Here is a 19504-nt window from a genome sequence, read left to right as displayed (position 1 = left end):
TTCAATAATATAAATGACTTCATAGGATTTATAAAAAAGGACAAGATCAGGCCTATTCCAAAGAATTTTGTATTTATTATTTTCCATGACGCCCTTTACATATTCCGGGTCGTACCATGGGTGGACCTCTGTGTCAAAACCACAAGCATTGCGAAGCCGGTAATAAAATGATCGAGCTACACTATCATGTCGTTTAAGATACTGTGTTTGTGCTATAGCTGGGCATCCACTGACAATGTGTTGGGCAGTCTCATTAAATTCATTACATATCTACATTTCATATTTACTGTTTCGAGTGGGAAATGACTGGTCCTGAGCAGCAAACTGAAAGCCTCCTGTTTCACTTTTCACCAAGACGACCTCATCCAAGCGAAGAACTCTGCAGGGTTGCAAGTCTTCCCAACACACTGCACATAAACTCGATGCAGTGATCGTTCAGATAGCCTCTCCTTGAAAAACTGAGTCTTGACCGAATTGATATGGCACTTCGCTTGGTTGACACTCATTTCTGTACCGTCCAGAAGTACAGATCCATCAACAAAATCAACACCGACATTGAGATTATGTCCCACATCCTTGGCTCGTTTTATAAAACTGTGGAATGCCTTGTTTTCATCATGAGTTTTGACATGTTTCACAAGAGGATCATCAGACAAATAAATGTGTGCAAAAGTGCACAAAACAATTCTATCATGAAGAGCCCCAACGTTAATCACACCACGTCCTCTCATAATGATTGGTAAAAATGAGCGATTGAGGGAAGAGCGAGGGTGGTGGGATCTATTGTCTGGCATGATTCTTCGTGTGAGCGTGTCAATACCTCGAATTTCCTTTTTCGTCCAATCAACAACACCTAAAGAATATAAAATAACGGGCACAGCATAAGTATTTGTGGCTTTTACTTTATTGCGAGCGTTCAGCTCTGAACTCCAGATTTTCTTAAGTCTACATTTGTACTCTGCCCGAAGTTTCCCTTGATATGGGCATTCTGGAGTTTGTCCCTAATCTGCATCCTGCATCCTGACCTTCCACGAGATGGTCAATAACTCCTCCTCCAAGTAAATTGACTGATCCTCCCGATTCTACCTTGCTACGTTTCAGATGAAGAATGTTGCATTTGTCGAGTCCAAAGGATATGCTTATTATTATTTACAGATAAATATATAAAATGCAGCAAAGAGGGTTTGGGTGATTCTGGCACAGTTAGGCTGGTTAGGCTCATCATCAGCTCAGGGCCCTTGCCCCCTCTTCACGCAGCCCAGACAGCAAATAGGACTTCTCCCAGGAAGCGCTGCCTAGTCAAACCCTACCAGAACTTTTCGGAGAATGTGATGACTCCCCAGCACTGCAACCTTTTCCCTTACCCAGATTGTCAGAAGGGTTGTATTCCTGGAGCAAACCCTACTATTCTTCCAATGTCAGATAAGCGTGACATTTCGAAACCGAGGTCCGCATATTTGCCATGTTTTTTTCTCGTTCTTTTCAATCACATTAGTGTCAAAAGGGACAGAAAATTCAATAATAACGTAGAACACAGAATTATATATGCTACCGACAAAAAATAAGGAAACTGATGAAATGATAGTGAAGGTGTTATGACGATAGTGTCAGAAAATTTAATTTCGGGTGTGTAGATCAATATCTGTTGTGTCCACCATGTTGGGCGAAACATGCACGACACCTTGGTGACATACTGTTGATGAACTTTCGTATGGTTGTCCTTGGTATTGCCCCCCATACTGCCTGAAGAGCTGGGCCACCTTGGCGGGCGTTGGGTCTCTGGCGTACACTCTCCACCCGAGAATATCACACATCTATTTGGGACATGTCCGGGGACTTTGCGGGCCAGTCCAATGCCCGTATGCCTTCTCGTCGACCTGGGCACGTTGTGGTCCGGTCATCTTGCCGTTCAAATGTTCTGCCGATAATGGAACAACGAGAGGACGCAAATATCCATTCACAGTAACCAAATCCGTTCGCCCGTCATGTGTGAAACCCCTTTCACCATGACATTACCGCCCTCATACCGATCGTGGTCAAGAATTGTTGCCCTGGCAGACCACTCGACATTACGTCGCCAAGGTTTTCTGTCAGCTATGATTCAGCGCCAAAATCTTGATTCGTCTGTAAACATTGGCTCACAGCCCGTCCCTGGTGTTGACTAACACACCCCAATCTTTGCCGTCTATGGTAAGCAGTTAGGGTCACACGTGTAACAGGACGCCTTCCTTTTTACGAAATTCTCTACTGATAACAGGAGCAGTTTTTATTTGTTGAGTAGTGCAATTAATGAGATGATCTAGGAGTCGTTGTTTTAGGCCTGCCACGCACATGTCATTGTAATCCCTGCCGTTTAACTTAACTTGTCCCTCTGTCGCCAAATTGCATTTTTGCCAAACAGTTTGGCAACGTCCCCTCTCTAACCTACCATTCGCCATTTTGTTTGTTCATTGAGATGATGTCTCGGAGGCATTTTAAGCATGTGCTTAGCTCAATTGCATTACTTTGGCTTCCGTGTGCACTTACATCACGTGCTGTTCGTGCATGATGTAAAATGGCATGGCGGTTAGATGTTGCTCTCAGATGCAACACCACGGTATTGTAAATGTACATCTCAATGATAGCTACATTCAAATCATTAGTTCCTTTATATTTTGTCTGTAGCATATTATAACAATAGCTTGAAAATTCATGTCACAAGAAATAGTGACTGACAAGGGGAATTGCATTACTATTGATTCGTCTCCCTTTGCGGATTACGAACTAGAAGTGACCCCAGGAACCTGTGCTGGTCGTAAGAGGCAACCAAATGGATCGGATGGTCAGTGACTTGGTTGACAGCGTGTCATGGGTGTCGTGGATCATTGCTCACAATATCTGCTGGATTATCTGTTCCAGATTCGATTGTTTGCAGTCCGCCGCCATAACTGGAATATTGCCGAATGCAGGTAAACAACAAACAAATAAACAAACAAACATAAATCCGGTCAAATTGGTCAATATTTTTAAACCTCTCGAAACTGCAATATCAAAGAGCCCATATATTTTGTTACGTTAATAGGTATTTAGTCTCCCAGCTTACAAAGTGACGTTAAATGAGCAAATTGATGGATTTATATTCAAATACGTTCTAGCTTATGGATACGTTAAGAATACAATTTATCAAATTAAAGATATCACAGTATAACAGTAATCATTGCCTTTACTACTGGATATGCGAGGAAGGTAGACGAAAAAGTACACTTCACGAAAAACACTGACATAAATGTTATCGAGGTATACCAGCAACACATTCAGGCATTTTCATTTATATTATTACGACACTTGTATAACTTTGATATAATAAAAATATGAAACGCAAACGTCAAAGTGGAACATAAACTTTAAAATGAGCCCCAGCTTGAAGGCTACAACCTTTGATCTCACTAAATCACCACATATGTATTCAACACGTTTCCTTCAATTTGCCTTGGTATCAACAAGAAAGGAAAATATATGCCTTTGATGTGAATGTTCAAGAGCAAAACTGAAAAACAAACAGAACATGCTTGGAACACACGTCTTTGAAAAGTAAGTTTGCTTTGTCTTGATGTCAATTCTCCACGTCATTTTCCTTGCCCTGACTCGTTTTATAAAGGCCCGGTTTCCTCCCGATCAATTACAGCATAGCCTCATCTGGGGATATCGACAAACGATGATACCCAAATTATGCCTGTTTTTCCTAACAGTCATACAAATATCAGCAGCCATGGAGTTCCAAAGCCTACTTCCATCTTCTTTTTCTCAGAACCAATTTCATCCACCTTCAGACACTGGCAAAGAGGTTAAGGATGCTGTTAATGGTGTAAGGAGACATGAAATTCGCCTTGAGAAGCAAGAAGAACTTCTGGAAAAGCAGGAAGGGCGTCTGAGTTGGCTGAACGATTCACTGAAAGCCTATGGAAAACTCAATGAGGTCCAGGATCAGTTGTTGTCTACGATGCAGGCATCGCAACTGGACGAGAAGTCGCGTTTGTCAACCATTGAAGAAAAGCTGCACCAGCTGGAAGATAAACTCGTTATTGCTGAAAACGCTAGCAGTCCACTCACTATGTCCACATCATCGGTTTCTGTGGAGACTGACGACACCGTTGTCACGGAGCAGGATGGCGAATCTGGGACTGACGGAACCGTCAAGAAGCGGCAAAGCGGTAAGTTTTCCTTGCTATACTATTATTAGTATTGAGGTGTTATACCTTATAATTTTTTTTCCATTCCCGAACCAACTGTTGCACACATGCAGTGCACAGTTGTCCCACCTGGTGTATTGTCTGGTTGTATTCATGAAAGAAAACATATGAACAGGAAAAGTTGAGAACGGAGACAACCGCTTGAGTTAACGGGATTAATGTATCCAGACATCACATGTTTCACATTTTAGATGTATTTCATTTCGTACATAATCTATCCTTGAGTCAAATTATTAAGTGCCTAAATTATATAGTAAATGTAGGGGCTGTGTTTCTATAACGCACTTATATTAAGTATTTGACCAGGTACAGTATTATTCTTTTTTTTAAATGTGACCTCTTGACTAATATTCTGTGGAAATATATTCTGGGAGCAAGGAATTATTTATTATCATGACAAATATCAAACTATACAGGATAATGAAAACAACTTTAGTCTAGTATTTACGAAGCAAAATAAGTTTGGTTTAAAATGGTGGTACAAAATTTATCGTGTGTGGACATTATAAAATTGTTCGACTCTTCCTGTCATTGACATGAATTGTGTGTTGAGGTGAGTGAGAGAGTATGGTTTTACGCCGCTTTTAGCAATATTCCAGCAATATCACGGCGGGGGACACCCGAAAAGGGCTTCACACATTGTACCCATGTCGAGCGAATGTTTCAACCACTAGGCTACCCGACCGCCCCGGGGGACACCAGAAATGGGCTTCACACATTGTACCCATGTCGAGCGAACGTTTCAACCACTAGGCTACCCGACCGCCCAATTGTGTGTTGACACTGATACAGAGCAACAATACAAATCGCCCTCCTCCCAATCCATAGATATTAAATGGTCAGTCCCTTAGACTGCTTGATAGAAATTCCATCTTCGGTATTTTCAGTAAACTTCACCTCAATTCAGGACGCGGGTCTATCCTTCGCTCTGATTATGGAATCAATGGAATATTCTGAAGTAAAAGAACGTTGTGCTCAAATGGTTGATGGGGGTCGACTGATTGCCCTTGACTCAGAATCAAAGTTTCAAGCAATGAAAACATATCTGACCGACAATGTGGGTAAGTACTATTATGTGATGAAAGTGATTAAGTATTCACATGGAAGTTCCCAGTATCCAGCAATCACACGGTTTAAACACATCGTATCAATCTAGGGTATCAAACTTGGATATTTGGCTTGAGGAACGAACACTTCACCCAAACGATCCAACTGGTTACGCTGAAACACGTCCGTTAATTCAATTAAACTGGATATTTCAAGAATTCTAATTTTGGATAGTTGGTTGATTACGGAGCAGTGATCGACGGGGAAAGACTATTCCTATTTTTACATTGACCTCTGTAGAATACATTGAACATATCTGCAGGCCGGAGTTATTGCTGACATATACGATTAACGTCAGGTTTAGTTAATTACATTTTACAGCGCCCTGTATATGTCGTGCTAAATATGATAGACAACGAGGGGAAAGGGAGCACAGTGGTTAAGGAGGAGCCGCAGTTCTTTGCGCAGGTGTCGTGCCCATTCGTGACCAACTCGTGTTATTCCGGGACATGCCGAATTGCAGGTTACGGAAAGGAACGAGTGGTGACGAATGGTGTCATGCCATAGAATTGAAAACTCAACCGTTACTCTTCTTTCACATCTGTTACGTATCTCCTTCGGGTTGAATCTCCAGGAGAGAAGTGAAAATTAGATTAGGCCATATTTCTTGCCCAAATATACGTAAACGCTATGGGCCAGTCAAACCAGTGTTTGTTAGCATGAAGCTTCGGGTAATTACAACACCCATGTCATATACAGTAAACTACGGTTATAACGAACTCAAAGGGACTACTAATTTTAATTCGTTATAACCGTAGTTCGTTATAAGCATAACTACAGCAAATAGCCGGGACCAAAAAAGTAAGTTCGTTATATCCGTCAGTTCGTTATAAGCGTGTTCGTTATAGCCGTAGTTTACTGTACTTTTAAAACCCGATCCTTATTAGTCAGCGTCAACAGTTAAAGTTTTGTGAGTTGGTTAGTCAGAATACTTTTATGATGAAACCATGGCTTCGCTCACATTCATGACCTAACGTGCTCACCCAATACAAATGAATGAGCTCTCTATTCCTATTGATTTGTCACAAACGTCTCCAGGAATTATTTCGCCTTAAAATAAGTTATGTTATTGTGTACGATGTAAAAATATATGAACACTTTTAAATTTTATTTTCATTTTAGATGGGAATCCTAACTTCTACGTTGGGTTAAAAAAGGCACGTGGACAGAAGGTACACCACTGGTCCATTGGAAAAAAGTCTGACGATAACCTTTGGTGTAAGGGACCTGGGAAGAAACATGCATATCGTTGTGCGATCCTCAGTACGAAGCGCCGCAAGGGATACTGCCTTTCTGCGAGTAGATGCAAAGTTAAAAGATACGCCATTTGTGAGAACCCTTTGTAATACCGCAATAAATTCAATAAAGGATGCATACCTCACATTATTTGTTGCTATAAGCACAACCCCCATGGGGACTCCGTGTTCAACCTGGTCCCCATCTAACTATGCTGCTCGTAGGATGAGACTTAATGTTCGGTGATTTGTTTGATTGCGTTTCAATGTAAACCCAACGGTTCATAGCAGCAATCAATTATTTGGCAGGTCAAACTCGAGTATTTGGAAGCCGCCATCATAAAACGGCGTTGAAAAATATGTTTTGAGCAGCCTCATATACAGCCGAGATCACAACATATTGGTGAATGTTCTTTATACCAAGTCTACACTAAAGTCAACAATATTCCAGCTATGTCGTGGCAGCCTGTAATTTATCGAGTCTAGCAAACCTGTGAATGACAGCGTAATTATATAAAAGCGACAAAACCCTTTTCGTATTCATAAGAAATCGGCTAAAAGCAGAATCTGCTGTATAATTCCGACAGTATCATGACCTTAGCTTTATGAATCACTATTAAATAGTGATGACATCAGGTGTTCGCGAAATCAACTGCCTCTGCACCCGTCACAAACACATGCAAAGGCAAATCAGTTGTTCACCTTAAAAATACGAGTACATATGATACAAGCAAAATAATGAATTATATCGGACATCATTTTTGTCCTTTAAAAGATGTGAAATGTTGACCAAAGCCAAGAACTGCTTGAATAGTGCTCGACATAAAGTTGAAGTCACCCCTCTTATCATACAGTCTTGTGGAGAAGCTTTTGGTCACTCTGAATCTTTATGCATAGTTCTAAATATGAAACATGTAAGGCGGTCTCACTGTTCTGCTTGTTTCTAATTCATGGACAGGAATTGGTTACTGAACGATATCAGATCATCGATACACCCGAACCGTGAAGATCCGCCTTCAGCAACCCTTGCTTGCCCTAATAGGCGACTATGCTTGTCGTAAGAGGTGACAAACAGGATTGGGTGGTCAGGCTCGCTGACTTTGTTAATGCATGTCATCGTATCGACGATTGCGTAGATCGATGCTCATGATATCATTCACTTGACTGTCTGGTCCAGTCTCGATTATTTACAGACCGCCGTCATAAAGCTGGAATATTGCTAAGTGCGGCGTTAAACAACAAACAAACAAGCGAAATTCGATATGCCTGAAGCTTAGAATAAACTTCTTGGCCAAACTGCCTTGTTTTAATTTTGCAAATCCGAACAGAAATCCCGATTCAGATGCATAAAGAAACAGAATAGCAAGAGTTAGTGAGCGAGTTCGATTTAACGCCGCCTTTAACAGTATTCCGGGTACATCGGGTGTGTCAGTTTGATGTGGGTGGAAAGACCACGAGCACGGTAATGGTACTGACAATCCTAAAAACATAATCGGGGACATCCGGGATTCGAACCCCCAACCATGCGTTTCTGGCGACTGGTTATGATGCCAATGCCATTTTGTTTTCAGAACAAACATTTATATTTCTATGGTATTATGGGGGGTACGGGGGGGCCCAGTCTAAGGCGCCGCGATTTGCTGTGCAGAGTTGCGTCCCTTGGGCACGCCAGTATGATTATGGGTTCGAATCCCGGTTCGCCCCAATTATGTTTCTAGGTTTTTCAGCACCATACCCGTGCTCATGGGTTTCACCGAAGTGGTAAACGTCTGAGACCTGCATCACTTCGGGCTTTCCTCCCACATTAAGCTGACACGCCGCGATATAACTGGAATACTGTTAAAAGCGGCGTTAAACCCAACTCACTCACTCACTATGGTATTATGCCATTTGGGGATATTTTTTTTAACTTTGACCCAAAAAAAAGAACATGGAATAGTTTGGTGATAATCCCCTCTTTTAAATCCAAAAACTAATTGCATTGATCCTCACACAGAGAATCATTCATTTTCTTAAAATAACAAAGTAGTTTGATGTTATGGTAATATCTTTTTCTATAACCTTAAATTAATTGGCATTTAATCTTATATCATGTCAGTCAGGTCTGGTTATAACCTCCATGGTTATAATGCCACATTTTCCGCTGGACTAAAGGTGGCATTATAACCAGGGAGGTTAAAACCATTTAGGTTTTATCTTCGGGGGCTTACCTCCTTGGGCGAAAAGTAAACCAAAATGATATTTTTTCTGGATAAATTACCAGAAAAAAGGACCTGTCCACGATGAGAAAGTAATTTGGGGAGAGGGTATCATGCATCGCGTATATATGGGTCATGGCAAGACCTGGATGATGTTATTCCTGAAAAAAGGCTGTTGTCCGTCTTGACGTGTGAGATCGGGCGTTGTTTTGTTGAAAAATGCCGCTCGTTTGCGCGTAAACAGTCCCTCACTGTCTGTGATAACATCCTAGGCAATCGTGGTGTTGCCGCAGTTGTAGACGTGGCCGTGGTGATTATTTCACGGAAGTGACGTATCCGTGTGACTCTGTCCTGTGCTCTTGCACTGATACGTGGTCGATCGGATGTGGGAAGATCCCGTGTATCCGATAACAGTTCCACAGTTTTGTAATAGTGCTTGGTGCTATGTTGAAAAATCTGACTATAGCTGAAGATGATTCTCCTGTTTGCAGTCGGCCGCTGGCGTTGTTGCGTTGGGCTTCCGTCAGTCGTGGCATGTTTTCGCTGTTCACTTACTGTTTGCTTAAGATTGTGGGGCATGCAAATGAATACCCAACGTTTTTATAGCACAAGTGATATTGAACGTGGATGTCATGTTGGTGCGTTTCGACGCCAGTCTCTCACGCGGTTATGCTTTTGCGATGTTTCTATCTTTTTACCAAATTTATGCAGTATCTCATTCTTTCCACGCAAATCAATCCCAATCCATGCAGAAATGACCAATTCATTTTTGGGATTAATTTTGTATGGATGTCGGCAACGCTCTCGGATATTGACGATTTTACTACTTTTGCGTAGAGCATACCAATACTAAGTATGTCAGGAGATGTACCCACATTAGCACATGATTCGTCGTGTATGTATATCAACACTACAATGCATCACGTATTTAAGGCCTCATATAAAAAATAAATACACAAAGAGCACCATTTGTACATATAAGATTATACACCGAGATGCAATGCCTAATTCGATATATTTTATGTGTTAAGATATTAGAAGAAGAAAAAAGAAAAAGGAAGAAAAAACACAATTCACTTTTCAACGTTATCCGACTAGTATGATGACATACGTGGACAACACTTGGACAGTTCAGTCTCGTTAATTCATGAAAATATGAAGGGACCTAATGTTGATTTTAGAACATAGAGGAAGCATATAATTCCATGAGTTTACTGTGTGTCGCATTATCTATGTCAACAACAATATTCAAGAGCAGCCGATCCAAAGTTGAACATTTCCCCGCGCCGTTACTACTTACATCTCGTCCCCTCTCTCGATGGCGAAATGGCGCAAGTCAAGGGAGATGCTTGGCAGGATTGGGATTAGAATCACGAATATTGCCATATCATTTATGGCAATATGCGAGAGCTTAAAAAGTAATGTTGCTGTTTTTAAAATGTAAATTGTCACTTCCACATGATAAAGTATACGTATAACAGAAACGTGTTGTTATGTGTAGGATGATAGATTCAAATGCATCAATATGTTTACTTTCAGGAAACTTGACTGCGACGTTGAGTTAAAACTCTTCTTGGCGCCAAGTTAAAACTAAACTTTGGTAAAATATCAAGATATTTAAAAATGTGTCAACGTAATTGAACTAATCACCAGTTTCAAAACAACATCTTATACATTCGTCATAACATATTGTATTTCGTACATTTCAGTCGATATTTACAAATGTGTTTCTCATGGATCGCAACAATATATGTTGCACGGTACTCGTCGATTATATCAAAAGCATGTGTACCAAGTGATAGCTTTTATGTATAATCTGCCTATAGATAGGACTTTGACAGGTCCAAGTTAGATGCCTACTATCAGTCACAACAGAACTGATACATGGAAATAATTTACCCTTTCACAATCAGTACGGCAACCATGATACGTAGCTTATGATTTGTAGATATATACGGTAGGTTTATGTTGATGAATCGTACACATCAAGATTAGAACAGTGGTAAGTAAAATATACTCAACAACAAAGGTTCCTGTGACACCAATATTTTAGTGTATTTTTCAATCAAGTAAAGTTTGGTTTTCAATATTGTAGTACGTGTATGGAATCAAGTCCCAAAAACGCAACTGCTACAGAGAAGCATGAATTCCATGCAAAAGTTGCCTTTTATGCAAGCCCCATGCATTTCTCTATCCAAGAATGGGTATTAAACATGTGCGTTAACGGGATTCCATATGCATTGTTTAGCATCGTGCTGACAACAACCACTCAGAAAAACAACAAATTGACGCAATTATTCAACATTACGAAATACAACGCCTACCCACAACTGAGCGTCTGCGAACCATTGGTATGCTTGAAGCAGGATCGAGTCAACGTGATGTTGCGAGACAATGTAACGTCCACAGAAACACCATTTGGTGTTTATGGCAACGTTGGCAACAGACGAATACAGTCAGAGACCATCCTCGAGAGTGGCAGGCCACGTGTAACCAATAATCGACAAGACAACTGGATTCGAACAACATACCTACAAATCGATTCCAGCCAGCAACAGTGACTGCAAGAAGCATCCCTGGCCTTCGACGAATATCTTCACAAACCGTACGTCGTCACCTCAGATGTGCAGGGATTGTCCCAAGAAGACCCGCCTGATGTCCCATTTTGACAGGAAACCACCGCCAAGCACGTCTACAGTGGTGCAGACAGCGTCTACGCTGGACGGCCATGCAATGGGGGAAAGTTCTATTCACTGACGAGTCTCGTTTTCACCTCAGCCACAGAGATGGACGGATTCGAGTGTACCGACGTCGAGGTGACCGTTACGTCAATCATTGGCATGGAAGAAGATCGGGGGCGGCAGCGTTATGGTATGGGATGGGATTACAGCAAGACAGAGGACCCGTTTGATAGCGGTAGAGGGAAATCTCAATGGACAGTGCTACCGCGACGAGATCATCGGCCCTGTTGTTCTACCGTTTTTGGGTCGTCATGGCCCAGGCATTATCTTTCAACATGACAACGCCCGGCCTCATATTGCTCGACTTCTTCAGGATTCTCTTCAACAAAGCAACGTGAATGTCATCCCCTGGCCGGCTCGCTCCCCTGATCTCTCACCAATCGAGCACAAATAGGATGAGATGGATCGGCGCCTTCGACGTCAACCACGTGTTCCACAGACACTCCAGGAAACATGCTTCAGCAGATATGGACCGATATTCCACAGGACTTTGTGCGACGCCTGGTCCATTCCACGAGACGAAGATGTGTTGCTTGCATCGCAACCAGAGGTGGACACACACGCTATTGATTTGTAAAATGACATTTTGGCATGTTCATCTTTCTGATGAAATCACGCTTTTTCTGAAGAAAGTATGACAAATAAAACCATTTGAACACCTACAGGCGTCTTTTATCTGTTGCAAACCGAAATTGTTTCAGATTTGGTAAAAAAACATAACTTTGCATTAAATCTTATTCAATGTCACAGGAACATTTGTTGTTCAGTATATAACTAAAATGGATTTCATCAGTCTATTATATTGGGCGGAGCATCTGGTTCTCTAAGTTACCCCAACATGTACATAAACAATCTTTGATGCATGTCATCAATCCCAATTGCGTGGATTGATGTTCATGATGTCAATCACTGGATTGTCTGGTCCAGACTCTATTATTTACAGACAGCCGTCATACAGCTGGACTATTGCTGAGTGCGGCGTTAAACAACAAACAACAACATATACTTGTCTGATGCGTGTCTTATTCACAACTATGTGACTTGTTAAACAAAAGTATGAAAACAGATCGGTAAACAAGTGAATAGCCTATGTTAATACCGTGCTGTGACACATATTAAGAACTGACTTTCACGTTTAGTTCATTGGAGTATGAACCTTCATGGGACGAGGGCCAAAATGTATGAACGTCGGTGCTGATAATTTTTCATTTCTTATAAGCTTTTGTATCACTGGTTAATATTCTCGAAGGATCTGGATCGATACACATTCTATTTCGTACGTGTGACGTCTTGTTTTTACTGCAAGCCATACAACAACCACCTGTCTCGTGAAATGAAATAGTTCCTCAAAAGGATAGGTGCCATGAGAGTATGTATTCCCACAGTGGCATCTTTTGTAGTTTGTTTACAGCAAATATGACCGCCTCCGTGGTCTAGTGGTAGAGCGTCCGCCCGTAGAGCGGAAGGTCCGGGGTTCGATCCCCGACCAAAAGACGTTAAAAGATGGTACTTGTTGTTACCCTGTCTGTCGCTCGGCATTAAGGGGCTAAAACAAGGACTGGTCGGCTCGGAGTCAGTATACTGTGTCTGAGTGGGGTACTCATGTTAACCTGCGGCATGGTATCTCAGTGAGCTAGCACTATAAATCGGCATCAGTCCGGACTAGTACAAGCAGCCACACAAACACACACACGTACATGCAGGTCGCTATATTAGTGCAATAATCTTGGACGCGACGTTAAACACCATTTCACCTCACCTTACAGCAAATATATTCACCTTTCATTATTAGATGAGAAAGGTCTGTGACGAACTGGCTCAGTAAATCAGTAAATGTGAGTATGGATACACAACGTGCTCTTCTTACGCAACACATGTGTTCAAATAATATCACTATTAGATGAGAAAGGTCTGTGAAGAACTACCTCGGTAAGTCAGTCACAACGACAGCGCGTCGTAATACATTTACATCAAATACAAAACGTCTAAATGGCCGACACGATAAACGTGACAGGAGAGATTATCGAAGTCGTTAATGAAGCTGTGGCGGTTACATGTGTTAGTCATCACTGATCCATTGGCCGATCATTGAAAGGTGATTGATACTAAAGTAAACTCACAGATTGCTGTAGACTGTCACTGTGAGTCTAGGCACGGATCGAGTCGATACTACGATAGTTTGGATGTGCATTTCCTCGTTTTGTTCTCAAGGATTGGTCGCAGCGAGGATGCCTTCAACAGACATGCCATCAAACTCTCTGACTTATACCAATGTGTGCTCAAACGGCAAGTTCAAGACTAAAAGGTCGAAATGATAAGAAACAACGCTTCTGTATTTATTCGTGCCAGGGAATTCATTTACGTCATTTACGTCATTTCAAGACTACAGTCTCGTGAGAGGCGAATGAACGTCAAAATCTGTCGTTCATACACTTTTTAACTTCAGTTTTGCGGTCATGTGACCGACCTCTCCTCCAATGGAAAAGTCATTTATCGTGTAAAACTTTACATTGAAAAGATATTACATGACCCAATTTATACACCAGTGAACAAACAAATTGTACAAGACAAGCAGGATGTGCACTAGTATGTATAATAAATTAATATTAGTTGACTGACGGATATTGTATAATATATCAGAGAGAAACAATGGGTGATTCGTTCAAAGAAACTATGTATACACGCCCGAACAAAAGCAATTGGAAAAATACGTCCCTTGCACGCATGGTCGTGTCAGTTACCGCCAGTGCAAAAGAGACTGTATTACTATAAGTATTAAATATCTGCATCAATTCACCAAATATAGAATACTTTTCTTTAAAAAATGTAAAAGAATTTACACAAAATTCATTACATGTATCATGCATAGACATACCTATGCTGGGTTCATTCATGGAGCTTAAGCTACGACTTAAACATTAATTATATAGTAATAAAAGCGACAAAACCCTTTCTATATGCAAGAGTCGATTGACGATTTTGATTATATTTTGAGCATTTGTTTATGAATCGCTATCAAATAGAGATGATACCAGGTGTTCGCGAAAAGGTGAGCGTATCCTGCTCTATGCAAAGGTAGGTCAATTGTTCACATGAACAAACACGGGGACATATAAAATAGGGAATTGCATCGACATCATTTTTGTCACTGATGGAAATGCACTCCACATGTCTACTAGAAAACGTCTTGAAAGCTTTCGTTAGGCCTTGAATGCAGCAACCTTGATCAAACAACATCTGAGTCGTATGGCGCTCTTTGAAATACTTTTAGTGAATATAAAGAAAGTCCTTCTTTGATTGTATTAAGGATTATGGTTAGTCTTTGAGATAGGGATTTTGGTGGTACATTTGCTGGACACAGCAATGTATCTTTCACAGTAGGGTTTAATACAAAACATGTACACTACGAAATGAATTAAGATTGATTGAATAATATATCGATAGTTGATATGATCTAAGGTATCGACATTCCCCAAACAATATCACAAAGACCAAATCTTTCGTGAATACCAGTAACATGTTTGAGTGAGTGATTTAGTGAGTATGGTTTTACGCCTAAATAACATATTAAGCAATGTTCCAGCAATATCACGGCGAGGTATACCAGAAATGGGCTTCACACATTGTACCTATGTCGGGAATCGAACCCGGATCTTCGGCGTGACGAGCGAACGCTTGAACCACTAGGCTACGCGACTGCCCCTACTTGTTAGAGAAGTCGAGATCGAAAGAATGTAATTTTTTCAACAAATAAACCCACTGAAAAACAATATGGAACCGAGATTTTTAAAGTCATGTCATAATTGGCTTGATGGAATACAGGATAAATAAAGAAGAAAAATCCCAAATTAATACTGCCATAAACAAATTGGTCTGGCGAATTCGCCGTAGCTTCTGACATATATTCATCGTAAGGGGCATTTAAATGGATTTCGGTAGTCCGCAATTTGTAGTTCTTCTTATTTGCGTTCCTCTTCTGTTTCATGGTCGTAGATTCGAAACTAAGATTGCCTTGGTTTGTCAGTGTCATACTTTTTCAAAACAGGTGCCCTTGTAACCGATTCAGGATCTGTGTAAATGCATGGTTAAGCTGCATGCAGGACACATTGCCATAGCAGCACAACAGCGTCAACGTTTGTAGCGACACTGCACAATCACGCACGCTACGTTGAAGAAATAAAAGAAGAAAGTAATAGAATGAAACCAAAAGCAACGAAATAATGGAGCAATGGTCGCCGTAAAGAATTGAAATTTTACGCATCGGCGTGTAACCTTACCAAAAAAATGTTGATATATGTCAAAATTAATAAATAAAAGCGAAAATGGTGTCTTACATTACAGGCGCGTGGATTTTGTTGTAATGCTTGAATAACTGCATCAATTCCAGTTTTCTTGCTAAGGGGAAGTGTTGACGACAAACATCCTATGTAAAATGTTTACATGTCTGTAAATCTTAACAAGAAACCCATCCCGTAACTAACACGTGCCACATATGTGCGTAGCGTGTCATCATTCTTGATTTGAGCTTTCAAGGAAGGTTGATCAGTCTCGGTGGGCCATTTTTCTCTGTCAATCGTGTTGATTCTGCTTATCAAGCAGTTGCGATATACTTGATTTCATTCATTGTTTGTGCATGAAAGAACGATACTGCGTCCGCAACGCGCGGAAAGTCAAGGGGCTATGGCCATATGCTGGATACTGGCGGAAGTCAGCGTGAACTGGTCAATGCGTTCAATGCTTCACAATCTGTAATTCGCAGACTATGGAACAGGTAGCAGTAAACTCATAGTGTTGATGATCGATCCCGTTCCGGACGTCCCAGGTCAACGACAAGAGTACAGGATCGATTGATCCGATCCGAAACCAAGCTCAACGAAACCGAGGTCTTACACTTATCGTCCTTCAAGATCGTTGACGGTCATGCCATCTACTGTCCTACTTCACAAATAGTTGTCATGCGTTCCCAATTCGTTCATTATTAACATACAACTTGTATTAGAAACAAATCTATCTTAAAAATGTCAGTTATTTTCGAGTCTTTTTAAAGGATGTATATGCTGTTAGTAAGGGGCATTTGAAAGGAACGGGTATTAAGAGCCGCATCAACTTACCCCAACGACATGGGACGTTGCTCATCCTGCTAATTATTTACATGCACTACAAGTTCAGCACAAGCTAAGGGGCACAATGGAACGATGGCAAATGAATACGTAAATGTAAAGGCTTGTTAAATAAATTTCTTATTTCTGTTCTAGCTCAATTCGTTTCCGCACCGTAATCCGACTTTATGCATTTCGTGGAGTGACCAAATGGGCTCACCTGTTACATCAGAATGAGTATTTCTTTCAAAGATGTACTACCTTATATGGTTGCAAAAGAAATAAAACGAAAACTAAAAGCCCCCTTCCTACCCAGACAGTTTGGGAACAAATCCTGAGGAACAAAAATGATTATAATTGGCCTAACAAAGACCATGCTTTAAGAGACTTCAATCAAGGCTTATGAACAATGGAATTTTCAATGGTTTTGAAGTACAAAGGAGAAGGGTGTTTCAAATCCCGTGTCAAGATTGTCCTTGGGTAGAGTTTGGATTAGATCTGGGTTTTAGAAACGCTCTTAAATCTCTCACTGCTGCAGGCGAGCCCATTCGACTGGCGCATGGTCAAAGAACACCCCTAATGAAACTAGCAATAACCGTTTAACGAGTAGGATTTGCGTATCATGTAAGTTACATGCTCAGCTTGCAAAATATTTTTAAAAATCACTTGTTTATTTTGTGACCATTCTGCATTTATTTGTGTTTTTAACTTATTGAGTAACTTGTGGTTCTGGTTGATGATTTCAAGATTTGATGACGTGTTGCAATGAATAAAGTATGTATGTATTATTTATACTTATTTTTGCGTTTTTAATTTTTGCGATTGAGTCTCGTTCGCAAAACTCGCAATAATAAAACGGTCGCAAAAAATTCCCTGTTTACAGTACCTAAAAAGGAAACATCGCGAGATAAGAATGTATCGGCCAAATGTCTGTGCACACAACTACCAGAGACGGCCATTGTTGACTTTTGTCATTTCATGTTCAGCGGCATGCAGTCCGATATTGTCTTTATCGTTTTATCATTTTTCACATTCAGTCATAATTGTTTGTTTCTCGTTGTAAAGACATCATCGATTGGATGAAAGATGTACGATCATGGCAACAGCGGTAAACAAACAACTCAACATGTATTGGTGATCCCGAAATACTACGTGTTACAGTCCTTTTTATATATCTAAATTAAATTTGCAGAATTTTTTACACGTATATATAAATCTTTGTATAAATATGTTTCATTTTTATCGAGTTTGCAAATGATTTCGTTTGGGCTAACTCGCGATTTGTTTAGTTAAAACACTGCGAATAATCGCAGTGTTTTAACTAAACAAATCGCGAGTTGGGTGATACGCAAAATCTGAACTGATATACATTCTAGGTAAACTATTTAATAGCAATGCAGATTACGTAAAATAATAAAAATACTTGCAATGTTATCTATCTTTGCTGAAACAGGAAACAGTACCGCATGTCACACGTCGAGGCAAAATATGCAAAAGTTGGTAAGCTGTCATCAATAAAATTCAGAAATAGATTTAGATTCAAAAGAAATTACATTATTTACTATTTATGGTCACCTGTTTACTATATATTTACCTAGGTAGCATTCTTTACTATATTTTATATTATTTCGTGATTGCCGCCGGTGAATAACATCCAATTTGTAAGTCTATATCCGAAATCGAATTGGATTCCACGTTCGAGGATTTTCGAATTATTTTCTGACAACGACGGCAGCGGGGAGCGATATGAAGTATTGATAGGACATGATATAATTGTATTGTTTTAATAGGAAAGTGATAATAAATTAAGTTTTGGATACTTAACGTAACGTGTATCTCTGAAACTAATACAAGATTATTCTTGGTACAAAATCATGTCGGTTTGAGTACTAAATCACAAGAAATTTTGAGTTACAAAAATCACTACATTTCAACTGGGTTGCGTGGAACGAAAGGACAAGAAATAATTCTCGTCAGTAGGATTTCTTTTCACATTTTAAGCGAGTATTTGTTTATGTAACCAAACAGGCGGGCGGCTCATGTTTCGTCAGAAGAAGAATACTTTTCTGAAATTATGGACACCTCAGAAATGAGGGCTTTTAATGTTATAATTCTATCTATCATGTCAGATGGTTTGATAGTGGTCGATCAAAAACATTCTTCATGTGATTGAAATTTTTTTTTTTTTACACTGAACATATCAAGCACTTAACGAAAGATTATTCAGGGAATGACAAATATGTGTTTTTTATTGACAATTCGACTCTTTTGTCAATTCTTGCTTCATGATGGCAATGACACTTTTACACAAACCAACCGAGGAACGTGTGACACACGAACTGAGGAAAGTGTGATATTGTGATTGCAAACAAGGGAAAACAGCTTTACCACAGTACATGCATGTGCAACAATAGTGAGTGAGTGAGTGAGTGAGTGAACGAGCGAGTATTGTTTTACGCCGTCTTTAGCAATACTCCAGCAATATCACGGCGGGGGACACCAGAAGCCCATCAAATGATCATGGCTGTCAGATCCAACGCTGATTGTGATCTGCATTTATTTTGAATTGTTGTACATTACAATGACTGACACACGAAAACCTGTTGACCACAGTTCTCAGTGGTTCATGGAATGTGTGAAGCCCATTTCTTGTTTCATTGATAGTTTGTTTGTTTGTTTGTTTTTTTGTTTGTTTTGTTTGTTTTGTTTTTTGGGGGGGGCGGTGGGGAGCCTAGTGGTTAAAGCGTTCGATCGTCACGCTGAAGATCCGGGTTCGATTCCCGACAAGGGTACAAGGTATGAAGCCCATTTCTGGTGTTCCCCGCCGTGATATTGCTGGAATATTGCTAAAAGCGGCGTAAAACCATACTCACTCACTCACTCACTCACTCACTC

The 19504-nt window shown here is 40.4% G+C and overlaps 1 protein-coding gene across 1 annotated transcript; it reads left to right on the top strand.

Annotated features, from left to right (window-relative positions):
* The first annotated feature begins 3589 nt into the window (after positions 1–3589).
* On the top strand, positions 3590–6682 carry LOC139452163 (uncharacterized). The gene is made up of 3 exons (XM_071233517.1): positions 3590–4190; positions 5117–5290; positions 6459–6682. Exons 1-3 carry the CDS (start codon positions 3590–3592, stop codon positions 6680–6682), a joined length of 999 nt encoding a protein of 332 aa, XP_071089618.1.
* Positions 6683–19504: the final 12822 nt, after the last annotated feature.

The sequence above is a fragment of the Haliotis cracherodii genome, unplaced genomic scaffold (assembly GCF_022045235.1).
Source record: "Haliotis cracherodii isolate W230 unplaced genomic scaffold, xgHalCrac1.p SCAF_10, whole genome shotgun sequence".
NCBI classification, from domain to species: domain Eukaryota; kingdom Metazoa; phylum Mollusca; class Gastropoda; order Lepetellida; family Haliotidae; genus Haliotis; species Haliotis cracherodii.
This window is presented reverse-complemented; position numbering and strand designations above follow the sequence as displayed.

What these genes read in the sequence shown, in the direction of transcription:
- LOC139452163 (XM_071233517.1), top strand. Translation starts at nt 3,590, where the DNA reads ATGTCAATTCTCCACGTCATTTTCCTTGCCCTGACTCGTTTTATAAAG. An exon ending in CGTCAAGAAGCGGCAAAGCG is followed by an intron (nt 4,191 to 5,116) that starts GTAAGTTTTCCT and finishes CGGTATTTTCAG; the next exon opens with TAAACTTCACCTCAATTCAG. An exon ending in ATATCTGACCGACAATGTGG is followed by an intron (nt 5,291 to 6,458) that starts GTAAGTACTATT and finishes TTTTCATTTTAG; the next exon opens with ATGGGAATCCTAACTTCTAC.